Source organism: Brassica napus, chromosome A4 (assembly GCF_020379485.1).
Source record: "Brassica napus cultivar Da-Ae chromosome A4, Da-Ae, whole genome shotgun sequence".
Classification (NCBI taxonomy): Eukaryota; Viridiplantae; Streptophyta; class Magnoliopsida; order Brassicales; family Brassicaceae; genus Brassica; species Brassica napus.
The window spans coordinates 6,923,293-6,949,736 of NC_063437.1; the positions used below are offsets into that span (position 1 = coordinate 6,923,293).

Sequence of the window (26,444 nt, forward strand, 5' to 3'; positions counted from 1 at the left end):
AGTGGCTCTGCATCTAATATCATTTCCAACCAAGTTACATTTACTATTTACTTCGCTTGTTACTATTGCTACTTCATTTAAACATTTACAACTCTTACAATTAAGAAACAGTAGATTTAATTGTTCCGTAGCTCTTTGTGGATTCGATCCCTAAGTACTACATCTGAACCATGAGTTATGGTTTGTCGTTAATGGCGTCCCAATCTGATATTCTCTTAGAGAATTAGGACTCATTTCTGGTCTATACTGCCATGAGTATCCCCCCAACCATGAGAGGTTGGGTGGTACAACATTCATGAACAAGTATTTTGGAGGGAGAAAGGTAACATACGCTGACCTGGAGAAGAAGATGTTGGCAATGAAATCAAAGCCATCTGAGGATCGTAAGAAGATGGCCGTTCTGTTCTTCTTAGCCAGCATCCTTGTCGGAGGCCGAAAGAGTGGTGAGGGAGCATCACCTGTGACAGTTTTCCTGCGTGTTGTTGATGACCTAGATGCGTGTGTAACGTTCCTTTGGGGGCGGTATGCATTCGAACATAACTTGAAGGATGTCTCTAGCTTTTTGGAGAAATGCGACGGGGTTGCGGCGACGAGTTGGGTTTTTACAAGCTTTCCTATCCCTCTGGAGGTATTCTCAAGCTCTCTTTAACATAGTTGTTTAATTGATGTTAATGTCTCTTTGTTGTGTGTTGGTAGTTGTTGGCCTTTGAGGCAATTCCAAGCTTGAGGAACCATTTCCGAGAAGATGTGTATGGTGCAAGCAGTGGTTGCCCGCGGATGTGCAAGATGCAGTACAAACGGAAAAGTGGAACCAAGGAATTCAGTCTGAAAGCTGTGAACGATAAACTTGGTAATAATACAAAGGTAATTGATGTTTTATGTGTAGTCGAATTGAGGAGAAGGGACTTATGAGACTTATGAAAACTTGGTGAAACTAAGGTAATTAGTCTTTTTTGTGTTTTTACCACAGGATATTGAGAGTATCTTGGTAGCAACAGCAGCTGAGGAGGAACTTCTGGAAACCATAAGAATGGACAAGGAGAGTTGTTGGGCCGATGACGCCGATGATGCAGCAGTTGATCGTTGGACGAAGATAATACGGAAAGGGAAGAAACAAGTTTTCTTTGAAGAACAGTTCCGCATGGATTTTGAGTCTCGCACAGGTCAGATTGAAGGTCCCACCAATCCTATCGGAGGACCATCGAATAATGCACAATATGGGTAGGCTCATGCAGATTCGGTGGAGGCTACTGGAGCTACTCCTGGAGCTGAGGCTTTAAAAGCGATGGAAGGTCGGCTTATGAATGCAGTCCGAGATGCAGTTCGAGATGCTATGAAGGGAGTGAAGGAAAAAGTCACTTCATTGTCTACGCAGCTAGGTCTTCTAGAAGAGGAGGTGAAAAGTCTTAGGTGGAGTGTTCCCGGAAGTGACAATCCGGCGGTCCAAGATGATGGTGATGGTAGTGACAATAGCGAGTCGGAAGAAGAGGATGGTGATGTGGGTGGGGATAAGGAGTCGGAGGAAGAGGATGGTGGTGACAATAATGAGCCAGACGAAGAGGATGGTAGTGACAATGATGTTGAAGATGCCATTCTCGATATTTCAAAGGATGTGCAGAGGGAATATGGTGATGTTGACATGGATGATGATGATGCGGAGATGTATGCACATGCTGTGGAGGCCGAAAAAAAATTAAAGACTAAGGCAGCAGAGTCTATAAACACGAAAAAAAGAGGTCGAGAAAAGATGATGGCAAAGAAGCAGTTCCTGTGAAAAAGGTTAAGGTGGACCGTGGTGATAATGTGAGGAGTCCCATTCAGCTAAGAAGCAGGGCAGCAGAGAAGAGGACCAGAGGTGCAAAGAAGCAGAAGGCAGCTGCTGAGAAGAAGGCAGCTGCGGCAGCTAAGAAGAAGGCAGCTGCTGAGAAGGAGACAGCAGCTGAGAACGAGGCAGCAGCTGAAAAGGAGGCAGCTAAGAAGAAGGCAACAGCTAAGAAGAAGACACCAGCTAAGAAGAAGCAGAAGAAGCCGAAGACAAAGAAAGTACGTAAAAAGACCGAGTGAATTCCGTATGTGGTTGTTTTAATGTGGATGAACTCTATTCGGTTTGTATGACTTTCTTGTTTGATGTTGAAGGATATTCATGTTGAAGACTGGTATTTAAGACTTATGTTATATATTGGAAAACTTTAGTAAGTTTCACTTTTAACTTAGTGTAACTTCGTGAATTTATGATATTTCGTAGATCGTGAAAGAGGGAGAATAGGGAAACTTTAGTGTTAGTTTCACTTTCAACTTAGTGTAACTTCGTGAATTTATGATATTTCGTAGATCGTGAAAGAGGGAGAATAGGGAAACTTTAGTGTAAGTTTCACTTTCAACTTAGTGTAACTTCGTGAATTTATGATATTTCGTAGATCGTGAAAGAGGGAGAATAGGGAAACTTTAGTAAGTTTCACTTTCAACTTAGTGTAACTTCGTGAATTTATGATATTTCGTAGATCGTGAAAGAGGGAGAAAAGGGAAACTTTAGAAAGTTTCACTTTCAACTTAGTGTAACTTCGTGAATTTATGATATTTCGTAGATCGTGAAAGAGGGAGAATAGAGAAACTTTAGTGTAAGTTTCACTTTCAACTTAGTGTAACTTCGTGAATTTATGATATTTCGTAGATCGTGAAAGAGGGAGAATAGAGAAACTTTAGTAAGTTTCACTTTCAACTTAGTGTAACTTCGTGAATTTATGATATTTCGTAGATCGTGAAAGAGGGAGAATAGGGAAACTTTAGTGTAAGTTTCACTTTCAACTTGGTGTAACTTCGTGAATTTATGATATTTCGTAGATCGTGAAAGAAAGAGAATAGGGAAACTTTAGTAAGTTTCACTTTCAACTTAGTGTAACTTCGTGAATTTATGATATTTCGTAGATCATGAAAGAGGGAGAATAGGGAAACTTTAGTAAGTTTCACTTTCAACTTAGTGTAACTTCGTTAATTTATGATATTTCGTAGATCGTGAATGAGGGAGAATAAGGATATTTTAGTAAATACGAAGAGTCTTAGTAAATCAGAATCTCAAGCAAACAACAACAACAGATAGTAGACTAATGTCATGGACCGGACGCATCTCATGGAGTGGTGGGATTCTGACGGGTTAGATTATACTTCAGTTCAGCAATCTCTGCAGCCATCGCATCCACACGCTTCCTTAACATTTCAACCTCTTCCTGGACTCCGAAGACCCATGGTTGACGGAAATGGAAGCCATAATTCTAGACGTAAAACGGGAATGTATCAAAACCCGAAAGTATCAATAAAAAATCTGGGCGTTTTCCATAGATTACCTCATAATTTTTGCAAGTGAAGTATTTTCTCCCCGGTAAAGTATCAAAATCGGTTGGATACTTCAGGTTCCGAGACACCTCGTTGATGATTGTCCCCCCACAAGGGCATCTGGTCGGAATCCCACACTCGGCATCCGCCACGCAGCCAAGCATGTTGGTGTCTCTCTTCCAAGCCTTCATCTGCCTATACTCCTCGTCTGGATGAGTCATGATTCTGAGTAACCTAGAAATCTAGAAAGAAGAGGGACCGATTGTAGAGAGAAATCTAGAGAGAGATTGAATAGTAGAGAGAGAGATTGGCTGAGGTAAATGGCGGGTTTAATACACATCTACGTCGCCTCCGCATCGATTTTGTGGAAAGTCAAAAATCGAAAAAATGGGTGGGAAAATTCAAAAAACTGGGCGGGATTTTTTGGTGAAAGATTTTCGTGCTTATAGTTTCACTTAGTTTGTAGTTATACAAAAACCTTTAAAGTTTTACTTTTCTGTTTTTTCCGATTTTGTTGGTTTTACTGTACTTAGATGATTGATTTTATGGTTATACCTGATATATTCTATTTTCTATCAACGTTTTAGATGTGCTCATGTAGAATAAAATTTGATTTCGTGACATATGTAACTTTTCTAATCCCACGAGGTAGTGTATACAAAAAATATAGCTAACAATGATGTATTCCCTTCCCATTCGACAGAAAATGTGTTCCGGATTATAATTTTTTCACTCGAAGTTTTTTGGATTTCACAACATGTTGAATACGTCACGTCATCTTCCTAGAACATGGATAAGTTATGTCATCGCAACTGTAATATAAATCATCAACTAACGAAAGGTTACATAACGAAAGTTTCACCAAGTTTTACAAACATAAAACGAAATCATTTTAATCAGGTTTCACTAAGGTTCACATTCATATAACACTTCAGTTCCTTCTGTTCCTTCTGTTCCTTCAGGTCCTTCAGTTCCATGAGTGCTTTGTGTTCCTTGAGTCCCTTCAGGTCCTTCAGTTTCTTCTGTTCCTTCACTTCCTTCAGTTCCTTCAGCTCTTTCAGCTCCTTCAGTTCCTTCAGCTCCTTCAGTTCCCTCAGTTCCCTGCGAGCAGTTGAAATAGCTAGCCAGACCCCTATTCGGGATATACTTATTAGGACGGGGACGGGGCCGACTTTCTCCCGCCGAAGGATGCCTTTTTTCCTGATGTCTTCCCTTTCTTTTCTTGTAGTCTGGAGGTAGAGGACACTTCGCCGCCGCGATTTCTTTTAGAACCATCCAATGAGTTATATGAGGGACTGGATATATAGTCCTTCGATACGCTTTGGCCCACAGTGTAATGAAGTAATATTTCGAAATGAAATCGTACATGTCACTCAACTGTAATGGTCTATCATGCTTCAAACACTTAATGATAGCGCCTATTGCATGTCTACATGGGTATTTATCTATATCAAACTTCCTGCAACTGCACATTTTATGTTGCAAATCCACAAAATAAGTCTTTCTGTCTGCTCCAATAACATTGTATTCAAGCTGAAAAGTGTTCAGCAGAGTCACTGTAAGTTTAGAACCTTTCGGTGTTCTGTTATGCAATTTGTTCTCCACCAAAGGAACCAATTTTCGAGATGACGGTCCTTCTGCTGCATCCTTCCTATGTATGTTGAACCACTCAGACATTTTCTCAATAATTGTATCAAGCATAGGCAATAAAGACATCCTTCGCGCCTTTTCAAATACCGCATTCAAAGACTCCGCACAATTAGAGGTGTCTATGTTGTACCTAGCACCGGGGAAATGACACTTCGCCCACCGTTCGACTTCGACACTTTTATCAAGATACCTAGCACACGATGGATACCTCTCCCTAAAATCGTCATACTGCTTTTTAAACTCAGGCTCTGAATAAAGACATGCAACCTTTCGGAATAGTAGTGCAACCTCTTCCCTGCCATGATTGACATGACCTTTCACATTGTGCGATATATGCCAGATACAATACTCATGTTTAGACATCGGATACACTTCAGCAACAGCTTTTATCAGACTTGGATTTCTGTCTGAAACAAACACCAATTCCGTCGAATCCGGTATAACAGTTTTCAGCGTCGTGAAAAACCACTTCCAGCTTTCGTTTTTCTCCCCATCAACCACAGCAAAGGCTATTGGATAATGGTGAAGGTTTGGATCCTGAGCCGTGGCAATAATTAAACAACCACCTTCAATAGTCTTCAGGAAAGTTGCATCCACAGTGATGACTTTCCTCATGTATTCAAACCCTTCAATGGAGGCTCCCAGCGCAACAAATAGGTATCTGAACCGGTTGTCTTTATCCACTACCAAACTTGTTTTGGTATCCGGGTTCGCCTTCTCTAACATATACAAATAAGCAGACAATATTCTATATCCATTCTCGGGATCACCACGAATATCCGCAACAGCTAGTTTTTTTCCTCTCAAACATGTCGTATACAACACTTCCACACCCACTTTCCTTTGTACCAGACCTTTTAGGATTTTCGCTGTTGGTGTCTCTTATAGTCCCGGATAATCCTTGTGCACTATAGCTGCAACACATCTTGGTGTAACTTTCCTTTTCTTTCCAGTACTTGAAGTTACGCGAGAGCATGAATGCATATTCCTGTATGTTCTAATCGAGAACGCTTCAGAATTATTTATCTTTGTTGTTCTCACACTCCATTTACAACCTTCATCAGCTCCCCGACATTTCACCACATATCGACCCCTGTCCGACTTGCAAATACTGATTCCGAAACAGTTCTCCTGTGATGCTCTATCAATAATATCTTTCACAGCTTCTTTACTCTCAAATTCTTGAAACAACTGAAGACCCAAACCATCTTCCCACTCCTTAACCACTGGATTTTCTTTTGCAACACGTGGGAGCTCAACATAGTACGAACTAGGACGAACACCCATAGAGTTATCCACGTCGCCCTCACTGTCCACGCCCCCTTCGTCGGCTTGTCCATTAACAACATTAATGCCCCCTTCGCCGGCTTCTCCATTAACAACATTAATGCCCCTTTCGTCGGCTTCTCCATTTATAACAACATTCTCCACCTGTTCAGCCCCCGGCAGATATAGTTATGCTTCTTCAATGCGAGAAAATAGAGTGAGTGCACCCTGATTACCTTCAACTTCGGGTAATCCACTCGCAATCTCACTATAGTTCCCACCATATGAGCTTTCTTTCTCAACTACTGATTGTTGCTCCATTACTGGAACTATTTTCATATCTTCGATGACCTCTATATGCAAAATACTTCTTCTTCCCTCTTTATCCACTAATGTCAGATACACATACACATCTTCATCATCCAAAATATATGATTGCCTCTTAGGTTCTACTACCAGTGGAATGTAACTCAGATTCATCCTCTTTAAACACGGATCTATGCTCTTCTTCTTGCATATTCTCTCCTTCAAACAGGAATAAGTGATCTCATCCAATGATGATGTCTTAAAGGATATACCATACAAACGACCATCGCTTGAATCCATTCATAATCATCTCCAGATTTCGCATATTGTCCATCATAGTCAAAGTGTATGTTTGTAGAAGAATAACCCATTATCTGTTGTACCAAATAAAAGTATACAATTAAAGTTAATCCTAGTTATACAATTTTGCTATTAAAGTCCTACTAAATTATACTTGTTTACACTTTTTCTCAACAGTAAAGTTTCACCTATTTACACTTTTATAGTCTACCAGTTTCACCCTTTTAATTCTGGATTTCAGCTTTGATTCCCGACATTTCTTGTTGACTTTGATTACAAACACACCATACAGCTCTCAATTGACAACACAAAGACCCATATATTTGAAATCTACTGTCTAAAAATCCCAACCTAACGAGCCGCATTGAGTTCATTCATTCGAGTCCTTTATGATGGGATTGAGTTATAAGATACAGAGCAAGACAATGCTTTAACTGAAGTTTATCTGACCTGGGTTGGGGGTCAATTACAGCACCCACGCTCGCCGCAATCTTCTTTACAATAGAAACTCCGAATGATCGCTCTAGCTTTCATTCACTTTCTTCGCCGTCCGTCGAGAGAGACAATTAGGGAGGAGAGAGAAAAATTAAAACTAATTAAGAAAATCCACCTGGACAGGAGAGAGAGATAAACCGCGCTTTTTTTTATTGGTCAAGTAAAGGAACGTTTTGATTGGTCAAGTAGAGAGGATTTTCATTGGTCAAGTAGAGAGGGGCACTATCGACTTTGACCATCGAGTTGAAGAGTAGGAAAACAGATAAGAGTATGGCAGATTACATGAGAGTACGCTAGATCACTTTTTCCCTCATTAAGAGTACCTGAGCACTTGACTCATAACAGGATGCAAGGATTTCAGACAGGTATCTGGAGCTGCAGGTAAAAGTTAGTTCCTAGTTTCTCTCTCTCTAAATTTATCTCTTGAGTCAAAGTCTGCTTCCATTGCAGGATCAGTGACCAAGATTGGACAGGCGTCCATGAATCAAAACTTAATGGTGGTTGCCACCAAGTTCTGTTCACTTCTTTTTGACCTATATCCAAGAGTTCTTTGCGAAAGCGAGCCTTGAAGATTGCCGCCACTAAGTCCCGTTTCGAACTCTTTTATTTGAGTCTTTATGAATCAAGCCTTAATGGTTTTAGCCACCAAGTCATGTTCAGACTCATCCTAATTAAACAATAGATCTTATTTATTTATTTATTTATTTATTTTTATTATTATTATTATATTTTTTTTAATAGAATACTCACTAACTAATCTAGGGTCGAAATTTAGAGAGAGAAAATGTGATAAATAATCTAAACCATGCGTTACCTTCTAGACCTGCCTGAAGAATCCGATCCCATGTATACCAAGCCCCAAGACAAGCGGTTATGTCAGGTTTAGTGTTGGAAATCAGCTTTGGTTACTTCATATGGTTCAAGGCAAGTGTGTAGTTGATAGGTTGATCCGCTTTAGCATCTTTAGTGCTATCTGCAATCAGTAAATCTAAAATGGTGCTAAAGATTGGTTAGATATTCATGTATAAATCAATATAAGATTATAGTCCCTATTTTCAATAGCTAAGCATAATTTATTTGAAATTCCTTTTTACATAAGAATAAAATAAATTATATCAGTAAATCTCCCCCAGACTTAAATTACACTGTCCCATTGTAACTCAGCCGGAGTTATGATGAATAGTTTATGATGTACAAAATGTAACAAGTATGAAGATACATCTGACCGGATTAGATATCGATCGATGGGTAAGCGTTACATCGATCGTCGTGTGGTTGCCTATGTCGAACGATGTCGACGTCTCGTCGTTAGTCGATATTCAGGTCCTCCTACTTGGGTCTCCTAAATCTGAAAGAAATAAAACGAAAGAAATTAAATGCTAGCTAATAAAACCAAAGTAAAATACCTAATAGTGGGTTGCCTCCCACTCAGCGCTTGGTTATAGTCATTTAGCTTGACTGTGGTAGTGATTGGCTATTGGGTGGAGAAGAAGTTGCTTGTTGGAAAGCAAGCATCCACGTCATCTTTGCGCATTCTGGACCAAGATGCAATGAAACTTCTTGTGGCCTCATCATTTCTTGTCCATTTTTCATCCATCTTCTCAAGTAATTTGGAGATGTTTTGTAGCCTTTCTTGAATGTTGTCAATGCTGACCTGGTGCCAGCCTATGTTGTCATAGGCGTATGCTGAAAGTTATGTCAGTTCCTTTTGCATTGACTATACTGTCTTATGTATCAGCTGCTTGCCGATTGGTGTAGACTCGGCGTCGATCGATGCGATTATGTGTTCGTTGGTCGATCTCGGCGAGTTGCCATCGATCGATTTCGCTAGTGTCCTGTCGATTGATGCTGATATCTGGTGTTGAGCTGCGAGTTACCTCTGAATGGCTTTGACTTCTCTCTGTAGCCATTCTGCGTAGTTGTCTAGTCCACTGATTTTGTTATCGAATGGAAAGTAGATGTCATCGCAGCGTTTTTTAAGTCGTTCCTCCATCGTGTCTAGAGCAGTGTAGATCTTGGATGTGATCTTGTCAACCTCTGCTGCTGTGTAAGGAAGTAACTCCACAGGTTTCTTGCCATCGATCCAAGGCCCTCGTAGCCTGTCGATCGATGCTGATTTTGCCTGCAAAAAACTCTGATTATTAATGTTCTCAATATCCTTTTGGGCATAAAGTAATTGACTAGACAATTTCTTTAAATCTATCATGACTGGTGATATAAAGCGGTCATGCATATCCTCGTAAGTCCTCAGCCTCTCATTTGTGGGAACCGAAATTGGCACTGTCGATTTCCGTTTAAATAAGGAAACTAGGAAAATCATAATTTTCCAGAGGTCCCAGATCTCTGCGAGAGCCAACGACAAGTTACCGAATATATGCAGAAATCATGAAAAGATAACAAACGAGTTTAGAGAAAACAGTAGATCTTATTTCGAGTCCGCGTAAGAGCGTTGAGATCATTACAACAGATCATAAGAGCTTTGACCAAAAGGCTGTCAGCGAGTTACTTAGTTCTAGCGGCCTAAAAGCTCAAACCTAGTTGAGTCGCAGCTCGATAACAAAAGACGAAAAAGATACATAAAAGGTTTTTGATTGATTTCGGACTGAACCTTGTTAAAGGCTGCCTACCCCTTTCGAGGATCAAGCCGAACGTAGTTCAATTGATAGAGCTGGACAAGAGATCGAACTGCCTGGGCGTGTTCGTCTAGTAATTGAGTGCCAGTTATAGAAACCGAACTTGTCGAGAATAAAGCCTAAAGTTTCTAAGTGCAGAGAATTCAGAGTCTAAAAAGTTCTCCCCATGCCTCTCGCCTAGGACTCCTTATATACTAGCTCCAAGGTCGGTTTACGCTTTTACTCTTCTGCCCTTAAGCCGTCATAGCATAAAATGGAGATATTCCATTTTTCCGATCTTCGTATTTATCCTCAAAATTTCGTATTTATCAGCGGAAACTTGACATTTATCCTTCCTTGCGCGCCAAGCGTAAACCGTCATACGGTTTATGGGCTTTTGGTTAAGAAATCGTAAGTTGGGCCTCGAGTCGTGTCTTAGGTCCCTTTGGGCCGTCTTTCGACTCGAAACGTTTATTACGACTTCTTTCGATAAAGAACAAACTTTCTGCGGTTTTTACCGCAAAGTTTGATTGATGTCTATGGTCAGAAGACATGAACTGAGTTCGCTACGGTCTTCGGGAGGTAGCATCGTAGGATAGACGAGAATGCATTAGTTTGATTGATGAATTGGTGTCGTATCGACGTTTCGGAAGAGTTCGGTCGCTACGTAACGACCGAACAGAATGCACGCTCGGTCGCTACGTAGCGACCGAGCTTGGCTGAGCTCGGTCACTATGTAGCAACCGAGCGAGACGGACGCTTGGTCGCTACGTAGCGACCGAGCTTGGCTTGAGCTCGGTCGCTACGTAGCGACCGAGCGGGACGGACGCTCGGTCGCTACGTAGCGACCAAACTTGGCTCGAGCTTGGTCGCTACTTAGCTTGGCTTGTCTTGGTCGCCGCGTATCGATCGAGCTTGGCTTGTCCGTGGTCTGATTGCCGTACTCGATCTTGTCCGCGGCCGAATTGGATACATGTCTGTTTCCTTCGGACAATCGGTATTTAGTGGTTCGATTGAGATTTGAACAAGATTTTACCGCAAGGCTCTTTGTAAAGATATCTTTACGAAGATTACTTTTTCGTAAAAACATTCATGCTGATTTTTACAGACTTTCAGGCATTGATTCCGTCGTGACCGATTTTGACCCCAACAGTTAGCCCTCCAGCTCGTTAGAACCATGAGCTTCTAACGTGAGGTTCTAGCGAGCGGCTTGGCAAGTTAGGCAAGTTAGGTGAGTTAGGCGGAATTAATGGTTGAAAAGGTATGTGGTAAGTGATCTTCTCGCTCTCCTAAAAGTAGAAAATGCGATAAGATTGGGGATGCGCCTTATGACGGCTGCCTACGTACCCTTGTTGAAGGGATCAAGCCTTTCGTAGTTCGTCTTGGAGTTAAGGTTCTTATGACTAGTTTTCCACTGGGACCTTAATGGTCTAGTTTTTATGTAGCGATTATAAGGCGTATTGCTGCCGATGGCATTTTGTATGGGTGTAGAGGGAAGACTACGAGTTGTCATCTCGTAATCTAACTCTATGTTAACTGCTATATCCGTAATCTGTTTCGAGAGTTTTCCGCAGTGTGTAAACTTGCGGGATTTCTGAAGATTCTCGAATATTGGCAAAGAGACAAATTTTGGGATCTCGTATCATGGTGTTTGATACTATGCCTAGAGATGTTAGAGACCAGTGCGCTGGGTTTAGGGCAAGACCTAGGTTTACTCCTGGTTTTAGAGGGTGCGATGACTAATTCGACTTACGTATCCCGTTTCAGTTTCATCCTGATTCCATACCGATTTAAAGTCCGCGATAGGTTCTCGACTTATACGACTTGTATGGTTGGAATCGAGCATCTCTCCGGAGATCGGAAGTGCTGGACCAAAATTTCGGATTTTTTTTATAGCGCTATTATCCTTGTGTCGGATGTACGAGAGTCATCTCTACGAGATGGCTAAGTCTGTTTAGGACGTTGAGAGTTTGTTGTGATCAGCAACAAACTTAATGGTAAAAAATACCGTTTCGAGTCTTCGCGAGGGATATGTTTTGAGAAGATGTTAGTGCGTATGACTGTCTGGTCTTCCAAGAAAATGTTTTTATCGAGGAAGGAAATTTCGTCGAAGAACGAATCTTCAGGCGTCTGCGACGTCTCGCGATGCTGAAGATTTGTTATTCTTTTGTATGCCGCGTTTCGTGCTTGAAATGTTTTCGGGCTTAAAGATGTTTTGCGATGTTGCAAGGGTTTAGTCTTAGCCCTGGGTTTGAGAAACGTTCTTGTTTGACTACGGATGTTTGCAGCAAAAATTGTTGTTCCTGGTTGGATGCTAATAATTTGATTTTCGATCGAGGAATTAGGACTGAGGTATCTCGTAAATTTGTCTATGGGAAGAAGCGATTTCCTTCATAGTGCTTTGTGAAGTGTTGTCCTTCCGAGATCTATTTCGTGCATTTTGTAGGATGTTTTGTATAGCTCTAGAAGATTTCTTATGAATTATTCCTTAGATGCCGCGTATTATGGGTAAAGCATAGCGGGCTTAAAGTGAATTGTGGAATGTATCAAACTTGGTCGATTGTCGAAAAGTTTAGATTTTCCGTTAACCGTTTGATTGTTAGGACTTAGTTTTGTTACGAAGAATTTATCATATGCTTTCCGACTGTGGGCTATACGATAATTTATCATATCATATAACTGGTTTTACGAAGGTTGTAAATCAGTGATATGTATACATATGTCAAAGTAGCGTTGTTTCTGCGGGTTTTACGAGAAACGTTCCTGCTGTGATTTCGATCTTAGGTGAAAGTTGCTTGGAGTTACTCATGGAGTGTTACTGAAGTTTATTTCAATACGATCTAGTCGCAGAACGTTTTTCATAGGTTTTTTTTTTTGAGAAGATTCTCATGACACATTCGTCTTTTTAATGAATTGGTCAACCAGAGGTGGATCTAGCTAACCAACAGGAGGAAAGTGCTCCTTTTAAAGTGCACAATGCTACATCTATTCTCGAGTTTTCTTCGTCGCAAATGTTTTCGATGCTTTTCCGTGACTTACTTGGTACAACGGAAACTGAAAGAAATGCTTTGGTGATTGAAGATTTCTCGTAAAAAAAATTTTAAAACGAAACTAGGTTTCTGAAGCCGGAAAAGGCTTCAATACTTTGGCTAATCATCGAGTTTCAGTTTGATATTGGTACAAGTTTTCTGTACGCATGATTGCGACAAGAAATGATGTATAGTTTTTGAGATTATGTTCATGATCGTCTGGATATGTTGCTAGCGTTTAGACGAATATTAAGATTGTCGTTTGCCTATTCTTGACGATTTGCAGAAGTTTTTGAAGTTTGGGATTATACGAGTATAGTATACGTACCTACTCCCCCTTTTTTTTACGAAAGAAAACAATTGAACCGATACTTTGAAGGGTTGTGTACCTTTCTTCTTCTGATGTTTGGAATGATCGATAATCCGGGACGATTTATAGACGACGCTTGGACTGTGATTTGGTTGTTTCCAAGTTGACGACTTGGGATATGTCGGTTCCGAGAAAATTGCCAGAAATGAATCGGTTTTAAGATGACGTTCATGTCTCTAACTTTTTCTCTCTTTAGGAAGCGAGCTTGAAATGCGTGGCGATCGTTTCTCGACTTTCGGAGAGTTTAGATCGGTTTGCAAGATCTGGATGAACAATTATGGGACAATATGTCAAGACAGGAAAAATCGCTTAAAACTTAGTTCGCTAGACTATCGGCCTAGGTTTTACGTTCCCTAAAGTTCTATGGCAGCCTCAAAGTACGGAAATTCCAAGTCTGATTTCAAAAATTTCAAGTCAAAAATACCTTAGTTCTCTCGAAGATGCAGTTTTGTTTCTTCTCAGTTTTTCTTGCTCATTTCCATTTCCTCTTCTCGTGTATGTTCGCCATTTCCGATATTGGTGTTTATCCTTTGAAACTTGACATTTATTTTCCGAACTTAACTGTTATCTTCTCCTTAGATACGACGTCAAAAAAGGTTCAACGTAATCGTATAGTTAAGGCGGCTAAGGTGTTAAGTTAATCGTTGCCGTTTTATACGATTAATCTGAATCCATGCGAGAAAACACATCTTTGCGGTTTTTTTTTTTATATCATAAAGTCTCAATGGTAACTTCAATCAAGGCGAAACAAGAGACGTTTCGATCGAGATTCGAAAGTGAACGCAAAGATGGAGGTAGGGTGAGCAGGAACAAGCCAAGGAGTTTAAGATGAGTTTTATTTGTTTTTGTCATAAAATCTAAACGGAAACTCCGATTGAGACGAAACGAAAAGCGTTTCGATGAGGATTCAAAGGAGAACGCAAAGCAGGACCCCTTTTAGGCCTGACAGGTCGCTATAGCGAGTGAGGATGTCATCTTGGTCGCTATAGCGAGTGGAAGGGAGCCAAAACGAGTCCAACTTGTTTTCATCGTAAATTCTCGATGGAAACTCCGATTGAGACGAAACGAAAAGCGTTTCGATGAGGATTCAAAGGAGAACGTAAAGGAGGACCCCTTTGAGGCCTGACGGGTTGCTATTGCGAGTGAGGATGTCATCTCGGTCGCTATAGCGAGTGAAAGGCAGCCGAGACGAGTCCCACTTGTTTTCGTCGTAAAATCTCAACGGAAACTCCGATTGAGACGAAACGAAAAGCGTTTCGATGAGGATTCAAAAGAGAACCCAAAGGAGAAATTCTCGGAGGCCTTACAGGTCGCTACGTAGCGACTGACGGTCTGACAGGTCGCAACGTAGCGAGTGGAAGCAAGCCAAGAAGAGTCCTACTTGTTTTCGTCGTAAAATCTCAACGGAAACTCCGATTGAGACGAAACGAAAAGCGTTTCGATGAGGATTCAAAAAAGAACCCAAACGAGGACATTTCTGAGGCCTTACAGGTTGCTACATAGCGACTGACAGTCTGACAGGTCGCTACGTAGCGAGTGAAAGCAAGCCAAGAAGACTCCTACTTGTTTTCGTCGTAAAATCTCAACGGAAACTCCGATTGAGACGAAACGAAAAGCATTTCGATGAGGATTCAAAAGAGAACCCAAAGGACGACCTTTCTGAGGCCTTACAGGTCGCTATATAGCGACTGACAGTCTGACAGGTCGCTACGTAGCGAGTGGAAGCAAGCCAAGAAGAGTCCTACTTGTTTTTGTCGTAAAATCTCAACGGAAACTCCGATTGAGACGAAACGAAAAGAGTTTCGATGAGGATTCAAAAGAGAACCCAAAGGAGGACCTTTCTGAGGCATTACAGGTTGCTACGTAGCGAGTGGAGAGTTGGCTTGAGCTTGGTCGCTACGTAGCGACCGAGCGGTGTGCGTGCTCGGTCGCTACGTAGCGACCGAGCAGTGTGTGTGCTCGGTCGCTACGTAGCGACCGAGCAGTGTGCGTGCTCGGTCGCTACGTAGCGACCGAACAGTGTGTGTGCTTGGTCGCTACGTAGCGACCGAGCCGTGTGTGTGCTCGGTCGCTACGTAACGACCGAGCAGTGTGTGTGCTCGGTCGCTACGTAGCGACCAAGCCGTGTGTGTGCTTGGTCGCTACGTAGCAACCGAGCAGTGTGTGCGTGCTCGGTCACTACGTAGCGACCGAGCAGTGTGTGCGTGCTCGGTCTCTTTGTAGCGACCGAGCCGTGTGTGTGCTCGGTCGCTACGTAGCGACCGAGCCGTGTGCGTCCTCGGTCGCTACGTAGCGACCGAGCCGTGTGCGTGCTCGGTCGCTACTGTGTAATCGTTTTGTTGTGTTTCCTTTTTCCACGATTAACATAGGGGTTTTTCAGTGGTTTTTTTGGGAGAACAAGTTTTATCCTTCCGAAATGTTTTCGGAAAACGTGTTTTGTAAAACCCTTACGCATCGAGATTTCTTTTGTTCGGTAATGAGCCAAACTTTTGGGGTTTTGATAAGATTTATTGTTTCCCTTCGTGTTTACAGGGAGAAATCGCGAGCTTATTTTAGTGTTCTTCCTGTGGCGGGCGGAAGTTCGCGACTAAGTTTTCGATTTTGTTGAAAACTACGGCGTTTGCGTAAGCGTTGGCCATAAGAGCAGTCAGTGCTGCGAGTTTGTCTTTCATATATCCAGACATCGTTTCGATCAAGCGTTTTGTGGCCATGAGTAAGAGTAATCCGTTACCCCCCCCCCCTCCTTCTAGCGCCAAACTGTAGGAACCAAAATTCACACTGTCGATTTCTGTTTAAATAAGGAAACTAGGAAAACCCTAATTTCCCAGAGGTCCCAGATCTCGGCGAGAGCCAACGACAAGTTACCGAATATATGCGGAAATCATGAAAAGATAACAAACGAGTTTAGAGAAAACAGTAGATCTTATTTCGAGTCCGCGTAAGAGCGTTGCGATCATTACAATAGATCATAAGAGCTTTGGCCGCAAAGGCTGTCAGCGAGTTACTTAGTTCTAGCGGCCTAAAAGCTCAAACCTAGTTAAGTCGCAGCTCGATAACAAAAGACGAAAAAGATACATAAAACGTTTTTGATTGATTTCGGACTGAACCTTGTTAATGGCTGCCTACGTACCACTTTCGAGGATCAAGCCGAACGTAGTTCAATTGATAGAGCTGGACAAGAGATCGAACTGCCTGGGCGTGTTCGTCTAGTAATTGAGTGCCAGTCATAGAAACCGAACTTGTCGAGAATAAAGCCTAAAGTTTCTAAGTGCAGAGAATTCAGAGTCTAAAAAGTTCTCCCCATGCCTCTCGCCTAGGACTCCTTATATACTAGCTCCAAGGTCGGTTTAAGCTTTTACTCTTCTGTCCTTAAGCCGTCATTGCATAAAATGGAGATATTCCATTTTTTCCGATCTTCGTATTTATCCTCAAAATTTCGTATTATTCCGCAGAAACTTGACATTTATCCTTCCTTGTGCGCCAAGCGTAAACCGTCATACGGTTTATGGGCTTTTGGTTAAGAAATCGTAAGTTGGGCCTCGAGTCGTGTCTTAGGTCCTTTTGGGCCGTCTTCCGACTCGAAACATTTATTACGACTTCTTTCGATAAAGAACGAACTTTCCGCGGTTTTTACCGCAAAGTTTGATTGATGTCTTAGAATGGTCGGAAGACATGAACTGAGTTCGCTACGGTCTTCGGGAGGTAGCATCGTAGGATAGACGAGAATGCATAAATTGGTGTCGTATCGACGTTTCAGAAGAGTTAGGTCGCTACGTAACGACCGAACAGAACGCACGCTCGGTCGCTACGTAGCGACCGAGAGAAACGGACGCTCGGTCGCTACGTAGCGACCGAGCTTGGCTTGAGCTCGGTCGCTACATAGCGACTGAGCGGGACGGACGCTCGGTCGCTATGTAGCGACCGAGCTTGGCTGAGCTCGGTCGCTACATAGCGACCGAGCGGGACAGACGCTTGGTCGCTATGTAGCGATCGAACTTGGCTCCGAGCTCGGTCGCTACTTAGCGACCGAGCGGGACGGACGCTCGGTCGCTACGTAGCTTGGCTTGTCTTGGTCGCCGCGAATCGATCGAGCTTGGCTTATCCGTGGTCCGATTGCCGTACTCGAGCTTGTCCGCGGCCGAATTGGATACATGTCGGTTTCCTTCGAACAATCGGTATTTAGTGGTTCGATTGAGATTTGAACAAGATTTTACCGCAAGGCTCTTTGTAAAGATATCTTTGCGAATATTACTTTTTCGTAAAAACATTCATGCTGATTTTTACGGACTTTCAGGCATTGATTCCGTCGTGACCGATTTTGACCCCAACATCATTCATGGCTGAGACTTTAGCGTCGAGCGATGTGAAGGTATACATGTCGATCGATGTGGTTGGTTGTTGGTCCTTCTTGCGAATGGTGTCCAGATCTTGCTGTAGTAGCTCGATTTTAGTGCTTAGCCAGTCCACGTTGTTGTTGAGAGGGCAGTAAACGTCGTTTATCCTTGTGTCGATGTATGAGACTTCCCATTCATCCCTGTGTTGTGTTGAACATTGCGGTTCAGCAGGGATCTGAGCTGTAGGAAGACTGATGTCGATCGATGTTGCACGTGGTGCGTCGATCGATGATGAGGTCGTAGCTTCCTTCTCAAGTTGCTGACGTAAACTATCAATTTATGTCCTCATTTCTGTCATACATCTGAAAAGCTCATTGTAGCCTCTATTCAAAGGCTGATGTGTTTCATCTACCAGTGTTTTGAGCTCTTCTCCCAGTTTCTCCTGAGCTCCACAAATACCAAATACCATTTCATCGATTTCTTTTTTGGTGTAGAGTTCTGGTGCCAGTCTTGTGAGTGTGAAGGAAGTGGCATGTTCTGGAAGGTAGATGTGGCTCTCTTCAAAAAGAGATGCTCTTTCCAGTATTTTCCTGATGTTGTCCTTTGTGACAGGTATCATCTCACCAGCTGCGCTTCGTGCGTGTCCACGCTCATCTCTGTAGACTCTATATTTGTCCCTTTGTTCTCAAGTGAACTTTCTGGCTCCATACATGTCGAAAGCGCGGCTCCCACATTCATAGCGTCTGTAGATCGACGTCGGATTATCCATATCGATCGACGTTGGTGTTACCCTGTCGATCGATGTCTCCGTTGTACCGCCGATCGATGCTTGTCCTTTTGGTTGGCGTGATAGATCTGGGTTGGTCTCTGTTGTGGACACTCTTGCGTGGTTGTTGGGATCTGTTAGAATGACATCTGGAGTGCCACGTTGCTGTGAGAACAGGTTGTCGGTTCCGTTGGTTACTTGAAGGATGTCTGCTATGTCCTCTCTGGACACTTATAAAATCCTTCCATCCATTGCACGTGCGTTGCCATCTGGATCCCTGAAAATACCAAATTCATCAGGTGTTAGAGAACCGTAATCAATGTTTGCAAAATTATTTTTTTTAGAAATAGAGAGATTAGGGTTTAGAGTAGTATCGATCGATGTAGATAGAGTTACATCGATCGATGGCAGAGTAATCTCTGCAGAACTTGTGTTCTTGAGATGATTGCTCTTTATGGATTTTTCTGTTGATGTAGAAGGAAGAGTGTTCATCTTATTTGCTTGTGTGTTTGCTCTGATGTGTGTAGGTGGTTTCGGAGGTGCAAAACGATTTATATAGGTATATGTAAACCTAGTTAGGGAGGGAATATTCTCCTGCTCCTGAATTTTCGCTGCGGCGCGAATATCGATCGATGTTCCTTTACGGGTGTCGATCGATGTGAGCGGTTGTTTTGCTGGACGAGGGTGGGTATCGACCGATGTGGAGTGCACAGCGTCGAACGATGTTAGAAACGTGTTGGTGAAGTTGTGTGTTTCAAGTCTTTCATCCTGCAAAGACATTTCTATTGCACGTTCTTTCCAGTAATCCTCATCGTATTCCTCGGTATGTTCCTCATGAGGTGAAGTAATTACAGTGTCAACTGCAAAACTTTCATGGAAACCACTGTCTGCCCAACTGCCTATGGAATAATCATCATGTCCTCTCCTGGTTGGAGGTTGGAAGGCAAAATATTGGTAGCAATGATTAGGTGAAGCGAAATGGTCAAGTGAGTGCATTACGACGAGTGACGTGTTGTTGTGGTCATCGGTCAACATTGACACATTGGAATCAATCGATGGAAAGGTTGGGGTGTCGATCGATTCCGAGTACTCTGTTTCGTACTCTGATTCATACTCTGCTCCACAATGGCATGCGCCAATGAAGCCAAGTTCTTTCCCATAATCCACAGAATTAATTACCTTTTTCTTAGGTCGGATGGGATCATAGTGGATGTTTGGGTCTATGAGCGTTAGACACAATTTGTTTTTGTTCATGTCACATACAACTCCTACTGTAGCTAGGAAGGATCTTCCAAGCAGAAGTGAAGAGTTCCAGTTAAGCTTGATGTCTAAGACATGAAAATCTACAGGGACAAGGGCATTACCAATCAGTACCTTCAGATCTCTTATGATGCCTCCGGATTGTTTCTCTGAAAGATCCACGAAGGTGAAGGATTCTGTTGAGGGTTCGATGGTCAAACCAAGCTGGTCCGCCATGATCCTAGGGAGGATACTAACCGATGCTCCTGTGTCACACATTGAATGGGGAAATTCAACACCCTTGACTATGCATGGTATTGCAAACTTCTCAGGATCACTCTTCTTCGTCAATGTGATCCTGTGTTTCATCTTTCCTCTGACTTGATGAAACATTCTCCTAATGTCCTCCTCAGTTACCTTTGTTTCTCTGAAGAACATCCACCACCGGTGTGTGAAGTAAGCTTCATCAAAAGGTTTTTCGATTGGGATCCTGAGGACTCGTTTAGTGAAACCATCTATCTCCTTATCGTTAGCTTCCCTCTTAAGGTTTTTAGGAATCTTCTCCTTCCTTTTCCTTAACCTTCTCCAAGAGTTCTTTGCGAAAGCGAGCCTTGAAGATTGCCGCCTCCAAGTCTTGTTTCGAACTCTTTTATTTGAGTTTTTATGAATCAAACCTTAATGGTTTTAGCCACCAAGTCATGTTCAGTCTCATCCTAATTAAACAATAGATCTTATTATTATTATTATTTTTTATTATTATTATTTTTATTAACTCACTAACTAATCTAGGGTCGAAATTTAGAGAGAAAAAATGTGATAAATAATATAAACCAGGCGATACCTTCCAGACCTGTCTGAAGAATCCGATCCCATGTATACCAAGCCCCAAGACAAGCGGTTATGTCAGGTTTAGTGTTGGAAATCAGCTTTGGTTACTTCATATGGTTCAAGGAAAGTGTTTAGTTGATAGGTTGATCCGCTTTAGCATCTTTACTGCTATCTGCAATCAGTAAATCTAAAATGGTGCTAAAGATTGGTTAGATATTCAAGTTTAAATCAATATAAGATTATAGTCCTTATTCTCAATAACTAAACATAATTTATTAAAATTCTTTTTTATATAAGAATAAAATAAATTATATCAGTATATCTCACCCCAGACTTAAATTACACTGTCCCAGCGTAACTCAGCCGGAGTTATGATGAATAGTTATGATGTACGAAATGTAACAAGGAAGATATGTCTGACCGGATTAGATATCGATCGATGTGTAAGTGTTATATCGATCGTCATGTGCTTGTCTATGTCGAACGATGTCTACCTCTCGTTGTCGGTCGATATTCAGGTCCTCCTACTTGGGTCTTCTAAATCTGAAAGAAATAAAACAAAAGTAATTAAATGCTAGCTAATAAAACCAAAGTAAAATACCTAATAGTGGGTTGCCTCCCACTCAGCGCATGGTTATAGTCATTTAGCTTGACTGTGGTAGTGATTGGCTATTGGGTGGAGAAACAGCTGCTTGTTGGTTGGAAAGCAAGCATCCACGTCATCTCTGCATATTCTGAACCAAGATGCAATGAAACTTCTTGTGGCCTCATCATTTCTTGTCCATTTGTCATCCATCTTCTCAAGTACATTGGAGATGTTCTGTAGCCTTTCTTGAACGTTGTCAATGCTGACCTGGTGCCAGCCTATGTTGTCATAGGCGTATGCTGAAAGATCTGCCAGTTCCTTTTGCATTGATTCTATCGTCTTGTGTATCAGTTGCTCGCTGATTAGTGTAGACTCGGCGTCGATCGATGCGATTATGTGTTCGTTGGTCGATCTCGGCGAGTTGCCATCGATCGATTTCGCTCGTGTCCTGTCGATCGATGCTGATATCTGGTGTTGGGCTGCGAGTTTCCTCTGAATGGCTTTGATTTCTTTCTATAGCCATTCTGCGTGGCTGTCTAGTCCACTGATTTTGTTGTCGAATGGAAAGTAGATGTTATCGCAGCGTTTGTCAAGTCGTTCCTCCATGGTGTCTAGAGCAGTGTAGATCTTGGATGTGATCTTGTCAACCTCTGCTGTTGTGTAAGGAAGTAACTCCACAGGTTTCTTGCCACTGATCCAAGGCCCTCGTAGCCTGTCGATTGATGCTGATTTTGCCTGCAAAAAATTTTGATTAGTAATGTTCTCAGTATCCTTTTGGGCATGAAGTAATTGACTAGACAATTTGTTTAAATATATCATGACTGGTGATATAAAGCGGTCATGCATGTCCTTGTAAGTCCTCAGCCTCTCATTCATGGCTGAGACTTTAGCGTCGAGCAATGTGAAGGTACACATGTCGATCGATGTGGCTGGTTGTTGGTCCTTCTTGCGAATAGTGTCCAGATCTTGCTGTAGTAGCTCTATTTTAGTTCTTAGCCAGTCCACGTTGTTGTTGAGAGGGCAGTAAACGTCTTTTTATCCTCGTGTCGATGTATGAGACTTCCCATTCATCCCTGTGTTGTGTTGAACATTGTGGTTCTGCAGGGATATGGGCTGTAGGAAGACTGACATCATTCGATGTTGCATGTGGTGCGTCGATCGATGCTGAGGTTGTAGCTTCCTTCTCAAGTTGCGTAGACTCTCAATTTTTGTCCTCATTTCTGCCATACTTCTGAAAAGCTCATCATAGCCTCTATCCAAAGGCTGATGTGTATCTTCTACCAATGTTTTGAGCTCATCTCCGAGTTTCTCCTGAGCTCCATAAATACCAAACACCATCTCATCGATTTCATCTTTGGTGTAGAGTTTTCGTGCCAGTCTTGTGAGTGTGAAGGAAGTGGCATGTTATGGAAGACAGATATGGCTCTCTTCAAAAAGAGATGCTCTTTCCAGCAATTTCCTGATGTCGTCCTTTGTGATAGGTATCATCTCACCAGCTACGCCTCGTGCGTGTCCAGACTCATATCTGTAGACTCCATACTCGTCCATTTGTTCCGAAGTGAACTTTCTGGCTCCGTACATGTCAAAAGCGCGGCTCCCAAATTAATGCCATCTGTCGATCGACGTTGGATCATCTCTATCGATCGACGTTGGTGTTACCCTGTCGATCGATGTCTCTGTTGTTCCATCGATCGATGCTTGCCTTTTTGGTTGGCGTGATAGATCTGGATTGATTTCTGTTGTGGCGACTCCTACGTGGTTGTTAGGATCTGTTTGAATGACGTCTGGAGTGCCACGTTGCTGTGAGAATAGGTTGTCAGGTCCGGCTACTTGAAGGATGTCTGCTATGTCTTCTCTGGACACTTGTAAGATCCTTCCATCCATTGCACGTGCGTTGCCATCTGGGTCCCTGAAAATACCAAATTTATCAGGTGTTAGAAAACCGTAATCAATGTTTGCATAATCATTCAATTTAGAAAGAGAAAGATTAGGGTTTAGAGTAGTATTGATCGATGTAGATACAGTTGCATCGATCGATGGCAGAGTAATTTCTGCAGAACTTGTGTTCTTAAGATGATTGATCTTCATGGATTTTTCTGTTAATGTAGACGGAATAGTGTTCATCTTTTTTGCTTGTGTGTTTGCTCTGATGTGTGTAGGTGGTTTCGGGGGTGCAAAACGATTTATATAGGTATCTATAAACCTAGTTGGGGAGAGAATATTTTCCTGCTCCTGAATTTTCGCTGCGGCGCGAATATCGATCGATGTTCCTTTGTAGGTGTCGATCGATGTGAGCGGTTGTTTTGCTGGACGAGGGTGGGTATCGACCGATGTGGAGTGCACAGCGTTGAACGATGTTGGAATCGTGTTGGTGAACTTATGTGTTTCAAATCTTTCATCCTGCAAAGACATTTTTACTGCACGTTCTTTCCAATAATCCTCATCGTATTCCTATGTATGTTCCTCATTAGGTGAAGTAATTACAGTGTCAACTGCAAAACTTTCATGGAAACCACTGTCTGCCCAACTGCCTATGGAATATTCATCATGTCCTCTCTTGCTTAGAGGTTGGAAGGCAAAATGTTGGTAACAATGATTAGGTGAAGTGAAATGGACAACTGGGTGCATTACGTCGAGTGACGTGTTGTTGCGGTCATCGGTCAACTGGGTGCATTGGAATCGATCGATGGAAAGGTTGGGGTGTCGATCGATTCCGAGTACTCTGTTTTGTACTCCGATTCATACTCTACTCCACAATGGCATGCGCCAATGAAGCCAAGTTCTTTCCCATAATCCACAGAATTAATGACCTTTCTCTTAGGTCGGATGTGGTCGTAGTGGATGTTTGTGTCTATGAGCGTTAGACACAATTTGTTTTTGTTCATGTCACATACATCTCCTACTGTAGCAAGGAAAGATCTTCCAAGCAGAAGTGAAGAGTTCCAGTTAAGCTTGATATCTAGGACATGAAAATCTACAGGGACAAGGGCATTACCAATCTGTACCCCCAGATCTCTTATGATTCCTTCTGATCGTTTCTCTGAAAGATCCAGAAAGGTAAAGAATTCTGTTGAAGGTTCGATGGTCAAACCAAGCTGGTCTGCCATGATCCTAGGGAGGATACTAACTGATGCTCCTGTGTCATACATTGAATGGGGAAATTCAACACCCTTGACTACGCATGGTATTGCAAACTTCCCAGGATCACTCTTCTTCGTCAATGTGATCATGTGTTTCATCTTCTCTCTGACTTGATGAAACATTCTCCTAATGTCCTCCTCAGTTACCTTTGTTTCTCTGAAGAACATCCACAACCGGTGTGTGAAGTAAGCTTCATCAAAAGGTTTTTCGATTGGGATTCTGAGGATTCTTTTAGTGAAACCATCCATCTCCTTATCGTTAGCTTTCCTCTTAAGGTTTTTAGGAATCTTCTCCTTTCTTTTCCTTAAGCTTCTCCCTTCAGCTTCTTGTTCTTCACTGATTCTGGTGAACTATTTAAAGGGTTGGGTTTTGGTTCGGGTGGGTTAGCTAATGGTTTAGGTGGTGGTCTGAGTGCGTTGATGTAATCATTATCGATTGAGGGTAACCGCACTCGGTATGTCAGAGGTGCCTGTCGATCGATGGGAGGTGTGTTGTGATGATCGACATCGGACTCACTCTGTCAATCGATGGTTGGCTCAACCGATCGATCGATTTTATCATAGAAAGGGGAGGGTGGGTGAGGATGCTTAGCTGCGAATTCTTCATGAGTTAAAATTCGAACTGCATTGCAATCAGTCGATTTAGCGGACGACATCGATCGATGACTGGATTAATCCGTCCATCGATCTTCATCATGGTCTGTCGATCGATGCGAGTTCATCGACATCGGTCGACACCATTGAGAACCGCCGAGACTCATGGAGCTTTCGATTTCGAAGTCTCCTTCCTCAAGCTTTTCATTTCTCACCACTTGCCAGAAATCATCATCTATGATGACATTTACGTGGTGTTTCCCTTTGTCGGCTCCTGCCTCTCTAGCGAAAGCTTCTTGCCTCTTTATAGTCTCGCCCGTCTGAATTACTTGGGTTTCAAGTTTTCTCACCTGAGTCCCTAACGTCTCGATTTTGGTGTTCAGATTGTTGTAGGCGGAGTCTATCTTACCATTGAAATCCACGGTGATTTGTTGTTGTCCCAATAGTACTCGATCATGCATTTCTTCGATCTTGCTTTCCTGAGTCTGGGGTGGTGGATTTTGGTAGTAAGAGTTCGAGTAGCTCTTGCTGTTGTTGAAGGGATTTTGAAACTGTGAACTTTGGTTACTTCTTTGACCATTTCCAAAGAAGTTTATGTTTCCGCCCTGGTTTCCAAATTTCTGGAATCCGGTACCTCTGATGTAGTTCACATTTTCTTCTCCTTCCGTATCTGCTACTTCTCCTTCAGCTGAACAGACTTGCTTCCTAAGAAGCTGGTGCACCACATCTAACTTAGCTCTTACTTCGTCCATATGTTCCTTCCCGATAGAGGCTACAGACTTCTTACGTTCAGAGTCAGTGTTTTTGGTGCTGCTGCTGTTAGCAAGGTTTTCGATAAGTCTCACAGCTTCAACCGGATTCCGAGTAGTGAAGTTTCCTTCACTCGCCGTATCAAGAGCCATTTGATACTGTAAGGCGAGACCTCGAAAGAAAGTGCTTAGCAGCTGCACTTCGTTAAATCCGTGGTGTGGACAGTCTCGCTGGAAAAACCTAAATCTAATCCACGCATCTTTGAAGGACTCTACAGCCTTCTGCGAGAATATGGAAATTTTGTTCTGAAGTTCTTCAGCGCGTGCCTCATCGAAGAAGATTCGTAAGAAAGCATTCTTGATGTCGGTCCATGATGTTAAAGATCTTGTGGGTTGCTGCCTAAGCCAGTGCATCGCTTCTCCATTCAGCGTGTATCTGAAGAGCTTGCACAGCAGGTAATCTTTGGGGACTCCTTCCATCCGAATAGCAGTGATTATATCCTCGAACCGTTCCAGATGGTCCATTGGATGCTCGTGCGGTAACCCAGAGTAGGGTATCTGCAACACGAGAGTGTAGTATTGAGGCTTCAGCTCGAAATTCTGCTTCTGGATCTCTTAAAGTCGAATAGCTGATCTGTTGGAATAGTACTCATCTGGGCGATTGTAGTCGGCCAGTGGTTTCGATCGAGCGTCCTCATCTACATGTTGAGCAGCTCCTGTAGTATCAGCATCAGGGATTACAGTCCCCTGAGCATCTATTTTCTGACCTGTTGCATTACACAGATGACCGGCCTGGTCATACAGGTTTCAATTCTCGTCATGTGTTAGAATAATAATGTTTACCATTTTT

General features: G+C 42.5%; 1 protein-coding gene and 1 non-coding gene across 2 annotated transcripts; both read left to right on the forward strand.

Annotated features, from left to right (window-relative positions):
• Positions 1-295: 295 nt before the first annotated feature.
• On the forward strand, positions 296-2,064 carry LOC106417046 (uncharacterized protein At3g43530-like). The gene is made up of 5 exons (XM_048778095.1): positions 296-628; positions 697-864; positions 971-1,163; positions 1,236-1,662; positions 1,737-2,064. Exons 1-5 carry the CDS (start codon positions 296-298, stop codon positions 2,062-2,064), a joined length of 1,449 nt encoding a protein of 482 aa, XP_048634052.1.
• Positions 2,065-25,802: 23,738 nt separating this feature from the next.
• Positions 25,803-25,908, forward strand: LOC125608497. Its single transcript, XR_007339387.1, has one exon. It is a non-coding gene; the product is annotated as a small nucleolar RNA R71 (small nucleolar RNA).
• The last annotated feature ends 536 nt before the right edge of the window (positions 25,909-26,444 follow it).